At 35.3% G+C, this 7,500-nt stretch overlaps 2 protein-coding genes across 2 annotated transcripts in view; both read left to right on the forward strand.

Annotated features, from left to right (window-relative positions):
- Positions 1 to 635: 635 nt before the first annotated feature.
- LOC306851226 (folate receptor alpha-like) lies at positions 636 to 4,987 on the forward strand (the record flags this gene model as incomplete). Its single annotated transcript, XM_079387390.1, has 5 exons — positions 636 to 655; positions 1,448 to 1,577; positions 2,006 to 2,194; positions 3,198 to 3,333; positions 4,722 to 4,987. The coding sequence occupies 5 exons, from the start codon at positions 636 to 638 to the stop codon at positions 4,985 to 4,987; spliced, it is 741 nt and encodes a 246-aa protein (XP_079243516.1).
- A 2,174-nt stretch (positions 4,988 to 7,161) lies between these two features.
- The window catches only part of LOC306851637 (phosphatidylinositol 3,4,5-trisphosphate 5-phosphatase 2A), a 36,150-nt gene continuing 35,811 nt past the window's right edge, over positions 7,162 to 7,500 (forward strand). The window contains exon 1 of the mRNA XM_079388025.1: positions 7,162 to 7,500. This exon is cut by the window's right edge and continues 12 nt beyond it. Within this exon, the coding sequence (XP_079244151.1) occupies positions 7,361 to 7,500 (140 nt within the window). The 5' untranslated portion in view covers positions 7,162 to 7,360.

The raw sequence follows: 7,500 nt of genomic DNA on the forward strand, positions 1-7,500 counted from the left end.
ATCTTAATATCCTAATGATGTTTGTCATAAAATAAAAATGTATAATGTATTGTTGGCTATCTATTGCTACAAATATACCTGCTTTTGTGCTGCAGGGACACTTATATATATATTATGCATTAATATTATTTAACGAACAAATCTAAATTTACATATATAAAATATATTGTATTGATGTAGAGACAATTTTGCATCAGAGCACAATGACATCACAGCATCAGCACCTTCCTTTAGCAACTTTCCCTGAAAATAGTTGTCAACACGCTCACTGTCGCTCAGAAACGATTTACAAACCAAAGTGTGTGAGATCAAGGAAGCCTGATTATAGATTCTCTCTATAAACCTTGAGCACAGTTCTGCACGAGTTCCCCATCACCTCGTGTTTCTGTGGTAATAAATGAGGATTGCTGAATGTCTCAGGTGTCTGGCGTGTGTAACGAGGGTCCAGGAGTCCATGAGGCAGCTCACAGTGGCCTTCAGTAGTGAGCGTCTCAATACTGTACTCATTACTCTTCAGGAGTCTTCATGTAGACTTTGATCTGCTGAACCAGCCAGAGTCACACCGTCCAGGACCTCCTGGAAAATAAGAGCATTCCTCGTCTTTAACTACCTGTAACTTCAGATTCAACCAGGAAATGGACATTTTACTTGCAAGGTATGAAAACAAAACTTACTTTATCTCATTCATCAGAAGTCTGAGATCACTGGTTAGTATGCCTTTGTTTGGCATTTTCTCTGGTAAAAAGTTAAATTATTTGAATGAAAAGTTCAAATTAAAAAAATTAAGATAATTCTGAGAAGGTTTTAGTATTTTGTCTCATGACAGCAGCACAAAAATATATTCATAGTACAAAATCAAGTATTTATTTACTATTTATAAAACATTTAAATATCTCACCAGATTAATCGGATTCAAACAGAAATGTATTACATGTACTTTTTTATTAATTTTTATAGTTTTATTAGTAACAGAAGATTTTAAGAATGTTTGAGGGTTTCATTTTTGCAGCACTAATATTTGATTAGCTACATAGAAAACTAATATTTAAAGAATGTTAATATATTTATTACATTATTTAAAAAATATATTTATACTTCTTAATTTTCTTGTTTTATTTTAAGAATTATTTTCTTTATTTCTAAGTAATAAATACATAAATAAATAAATAATCCCAGACATTTACAAATAAAGCTCTATACAAATAAACTTGAATGGAATACATTTTCTTAGTTTTATTATTTATTTATTTATTGTAAATTCTAAAGCATTGTTTTATTAATTTCTTTGTTTTTAGAGAATCTCAGAGATTTCGCTGACAGTTTTAGGTGCTGGTTATATTAGTGTATATATTATAACTTCTGCTGTACAGAACATCTGCTCTGTGACCTTGAGCTAATCTTCACTGATTTGTCTGTCTCGTCTCTCGTCTGCTGTTCTTTTGCACAGGCTGCTGTTCTTTCCGGTGTTTCTGATAGTGCTGCTGTCCTGTGTTTCTGCTGTAGACAAACTCAACATGTGTATGGATGGAAAACACCAGATATCAGAGCCCAGACCGGAGGGACAGCTGTATCAGCAGGTACGAGACGCATCACCATCACAGCTCTCACACACTTTTCTCTACTGTAACAATGATCAAATCATGCAAAACAATAAATTATGAAAATATGTGCATGCTTAGTTCATCCCAGATCAGGATGAGTGTGTTTCTTCATCAGAAATGTGTCTCTGCATCAGTGTCTCAGCAATGGATGCTCTGCAGTGAATGGGTGCCGTCAGAATGAGAGTCCAAACAGCTGATAAAAACATCACAATAATCCACACCACTCCAGTCCATCAGTTAACATCTGGAGAAGACTCTCATTCTGACGGCACCTATTCACTGCAGAGCGTCCATTGCTGAGACACTGATGCAGAGACACATTTATACAAACCTGATGAAGAAACACACTCATGCTGAACTCTGATGAACACATTTCCTGAATGTTTCGTGTTTCTGTCTCTCAGTGTTCTCCGTGGAAAGATAACGCCTGCTGCACAGCGAACACCACAGAAGAAGCTCATCAGGATAATTCATACCTGTACAACTTCAACTGGAATCACTGCGGCATTATGAGCAACAAATGTAAGAAACACTTCATTCAGGACACGTGTTTCTACGAGTGCTCGCCGCACCTGGGGCCCTGGATTCAGCCGGTATGAGGTCATTATACTGCTCAGAATTTAGGAATAATTAACATTTTAATGTTTCTGAAAGAGTCTCCTCTACTCACCAGAGCTGCATTTATTTGATCTAAAATACTGTAAAAACAGTGAAATATTATTATAGTTCAGAATAGCTGTTTTCTATGTGAATATGTGTTAAAGTGTAATTTATTTCTGTGATCTGCAGCTGTATTTTCAGCATCATTACTCTGGTCTTCAGTGTCACATGATCTTCAGAAATCATAATAATATACTGATTTACTGCTCAACAAACATTTCTGATTATTATCAATGTTGAACACAGTTCATTTTTTGTGGAAACTGTGATACATTTATTTTTCAGGATTCACAGATGAATAGAAAGTTGAAAAGAACAGCATTTATTTGAAATAGAATCTTTTGTAACATTATAAATGTCTTTACTGACACTTTTGATGAATTTAATGCGTCCTGATGAATAAAAGCAGTAATTTATAAAAAATAGTTTATTTCCCCACAATAATCTTCAGCAGCACAACTGTTTTCAACAGCAATAAATTACAGATTTTTACAGATATTCATATAAAACAGCTATTTTAGATTATAGTAATATTTCACTGATTTTACAGTATTTTTGATCAAATAAATACAGCCTTTGTGAGCAAAAGAGACTTCTTTCAGAAACATTATAAATCATAATTTTAGCCATCCCTCAGACAACATACAAGTTTGATCACAACATATAATCATTGTTAATAGTGTTCTCCGTTTGATTACGTCATTAACTAACTGCATGATTTTTACTGTACTTTTCTGCCGTATGAACATCATCTTGAGATAATCTACTACTAAATATAATGTAGAACTTTAACTTTCTGTAAAGCTGCTTTGCAATGATTTGCATCACGAAAAGCATGAATGGAATTGAATAATTATTCAGATTAATGTCTGGTATAGGTTATGTTTATATGTGGTGAGCAGGTTTGAGCGTCAGTGTTGTTGTGGTGTGTTGAAGGCGAGCGAGTCGTGGCGTAAGGAGCGTATTCTGGACGTGCCGCTGTGTCTGGAGGACTGTGAGAGCTGGTTCGAGGACTGTAAGGAGGATTTCACCTGTAAAGAGAACTGGCACAAGGGCTGGGACTGGAGCTCGGGTCAGTCTGCATGACATCTGATCCAATCCAGTACTCGTTTCTGACTCGTTCTGAGCTGCTGATCACAAAAACTGTGTCTGCTTCGCTCTTTCACGTCACAATTTCTCACTAAATATGATGCATTTCATAGCATTTTTGCTTTTGAGAATCATTTGTGTGGTGAAGAATCTCATATTCTCCCTTAATCAGCAGAAAAACACTCAAACATGATTCCAGTCTGACATATCTGATCAACTCTCAGCTCATTTTCACATGCGTGACAGGATTTGATGCTGATCCTGATCACAGAGTCAGAAGAAAATCAAACATGAACCTGATGATTTCTGCTTTACTGCATACAAACAGATGCAGATATCACAGATTCGGTGAAAATTTCTGTACATTTGTACATTTCTTTGACATTAAATTGAGTTTTTGAATATATCTTTCCACTTCTTTGCAAGTAAGTTAAATAATACATAATACATTATAATACATAATACATTAAATGATACAAAAAATACTTCTTTTTGTCAATAAAATAGAAATGTTTGATTGCTTTTGTTATTTTGACAAGTGCATTAAAGCTGATACATATATAGAATTAGAAAAAAATATTTATTGTTATTTTGTGAATAAACTACAGGAAAGTTTTTTAATTATATTTTTTAACTCAGCATCATCAAATGAGCTAATATTAGGCCTTTTCTGCTAATTAGCAAAACGGTTTTTAAATAAAATAAAATAAAATGTAAAATAAATAAAATAATTTGTACTGTTTTATTTGTATTATGAGTGCAGGCTGTCTAATAAAATAAAATATAAATAAAATAATACTTATTGTATATATATATTCAATTAGTGCACGTTGCCTAAAAACATTATTTCTGAATGTTTGCTGTTCAAAATGTCCAGGTTTGTAAATGTTTTAAAATGTTTTTTATTGCTTATACAAACGTTACAGGAACATTACATTTGTATCATTTTGCAAACATTATGGGAATGTTACTTTTGAATGTTCTCTGAAGCAACATTTTAAAAAGTTGGATGAATGATGTATAAATAACGTTTCTGTGAAACGAAGCTGAAAAAACTGTAAAGGGATAGTTTGCCCCAAAATGAAAATTCTGTCATTGTTTACTCACTCTCATGTCTTTCCAAACCTTTATGACTTTCTTTCTTCTGTTGAACACAAAAGACGATATTCAGAAGAATGTTGGTAACCAAACAGTTGACGGTAGCCATTGACTTGTACAGTATGGAAAAAATACTATGGAAGCCAATGGCTACCGTCAACTGTTTACCATCCCGTTAAGATTACTGGAAGAACATTTGCTCAGAACATTGCCAGAGAACATTTCCTGTTCGCTGGAAGCATGCTAACATCTTCACTTCTCTCTCTGTGTCAGGCATTAACCGCTGTCCACGTGACTTTCACTGCAGCCGCTGGACGGAGATCTTCCCCAGCGCTCAGGACATGTGTGAGAAGATCTGGTCAAACTCCTACAAGTACACCACGCTCAGCAAAGACAGCGGCCGCTGCATGCAGATGTGGTTCACGGGTCCGAACCCCAACAGGGAGGTGGCTGAGTATTACCTGAACGGCGGTCCGGAGACGGTCGCCATGGCAACAGGCCTGCAGGTGTTTGTGCTGCTGGTGATGCTGCTGCGCTGACCGGATCACAATCACACCTGAGAATCAACGTCTAAAGACCGACCTCATGGAGGATTTTCTGTTGATTTTCTGTGCATGTATCTATAAGTCAAAGCAGAATTCAAAATTAAATCTAATGTTTGTTTATGATAAGCTAGTTTCATGTGGTAAACCATGTGACTTTGAGTAGTATGATGTTGATAATCTGTTTATTGATGTAGATTTGTTAAACTACTCCAGGATGTCTATTGATTAGATAATAATTATTAATTTTATTGGGTGACACTATTTGAAAAGCATCACTTACTGAGTACAGTGGTGTTCAAAACTGTTAAACTACATTAACAAAGAACAAATTCTGGCATGAAATCTATGAATAACTGAATTTATTATATATATACACACACACACACACGTATATATGTACACGCATATATATATATTTGTCAAAATATAAATGTTTATTGAAAATAAACATGAACTTAAACAACATGCAATAATTATGTAAGTAAAATAAAATCTTTATTTTTTTTTATACAATTATTGCATGTTGTCTAATAATATAACAAATATTTGTTTCGTTTTTATTTAATTATTTATTTAATTTTATTTTTAATTATAAAATTATTGCATGTTGTGTAATGGAATAAAATAAAATATATAATAAAATATTTAAAATATAAATTATTTATATAAAAAAAATAATAGTAATAATAGATATAAAATAACAATTAATTTTTCAGTTCATTTTATTTTATTAAACAACATGGAAAAAAATGATAAATAACATAATAAAACAAGAGGATGCAAGAAAACCAGTGCATGTCCAGCGGGTCTGTCAGTGACCCGACAGGTGGTGCTGTGAAACACAGGAGGTTTAGGAGACCCAGTCCAGAGATGGCCAGACCACAGAGATTATTACTCATTTAACACTTCTCATGGAGAACAGGAGAACATTTGCCAGTTCTCTGAAAGGAAAGTGTGGTTCAAACGGCTTATTAGACAGAAAACACTCAAATGTAATGAGAAGGTCCAGTAGTTGCATCATACACAATCTAGTTGTGATTCTTTTCTATGTAATTTCTCTCTCTTATAGACATGATCTGATAGAAAATCCACACCACAAATCTATTATTTATTATCAGTGCTGATGTGGTACTTCAAAGCCTACTGTGGTATTACCATCACTGATACCAGACAATTAGACAAAGGTTTGTTCTCTCAATCCTGTCCTCCAAACTAAAATTACAATATTATATTGTTCCTGTTGAGTAAAGAGAGCATAACTGACACACATCCATTATGATCTTTATGATAAATAAATTCAATAAGCCTATAATTCACCAAACATCACACTATAAAAACAACAACATAAAACAGGTAAAAACAGTAAAACTAACAGTTATATATTTATTAAAAATAAAATAAAATAAAACGGAAGACAGTTTGTTCATAACTTTGAGAAAACCTTGCCAGAACGTTTTGGGAATATTTCCTGTTACTGTTAATATGTTTATATTTTGTAACTCATTGCCCCTTTATATCAGATCTGCTCAGACCATCTCTAGTTTAACATTTCAGTTAAAAGTTTCATTAAACCCACCCCAAGAATATTCATAGAAAAAGATGACAACTAGCCCCAGTCTCTTTTTCATGTGTGTGTGTGTTTGTACCTGGTATCACGTTATAAGGACCAAACCTTTTGACCTTGTGGGGACATTTAAGGTCCCCATGAGTAAACAAGTTTATAAATCATACTAAATGGTGTTTTTTTGAAAATCTAAAAATGCACAAAGTCTCCTGTGAGGGCTAAGTTTAGGTGTAGGGTTGGTGTAGGGCAATAGCACACACAGTTTGTTCAGTATAAAAACCATTACGCCTATGGAGAGTCCCCATAAACCACAAAAACCAACGTGTGTGTGTGTGTGTGTAAGTGTGTGTGAGAGAGAGTGTGTATATGTGTGTGTATATATATATATGAGTGTGTGAGAGAGAGTGTGTATATGTGTGTGTATATATATATATGAGTGTGTGAGAGAGAGTGTGTATATGTCTATGTGTGTGTGTATATATATATATGAGTGTGTGAGAGAGAGTGTGTATATGTCTATGTGTGTGTGTATATATATATATGAGTGTGTGAGAGAGAGTGTGTATATATGTGTGTGTGTGTGTGTGTCTATGTCTATGTGTGTGTATATATATGAGTGTGTGAGCGAGAGTGCGCCCCTGCTGTCGGATGTGTGTGCTGTGTGTGTTTTCTCTCTCATGGAGGATTTTCAGGAACTAACAGGAAAGCAGGAGAAACTCTGAAACTTGACGCGCGCGGCCCGCGGCTCCTGTGCGGCGTTTGCAGCGGATCCGGAGCGTGTTTCGGTGGAGTCTGGTTCGGTTATGGCCGGCGCGTCCCCCGCTCCGCCGCTCTGGTATCACCGGGATCTGAGTCGCGCCGCGGCGGAGGAGCTGCTCGCTCGCGCCGCGCGGGACGGGAGTTTCCTGGTGCGGGACAGCGAGAGCGTCAGCGGCGCGTATGC

The sequence above is a fragment of the Barbus barbus genome (genome assembly GCF_936440315.1).
Source record: "Barbus barbus genome assembly, chromosome: 31".
In the NCBI taxonomy this organism is placed as follows: Eukaryota; Metazoa; Chordata; class Actinopteri; order Cypriniformes; family Cyprinidae; genus Barbus; species Barbus barbus.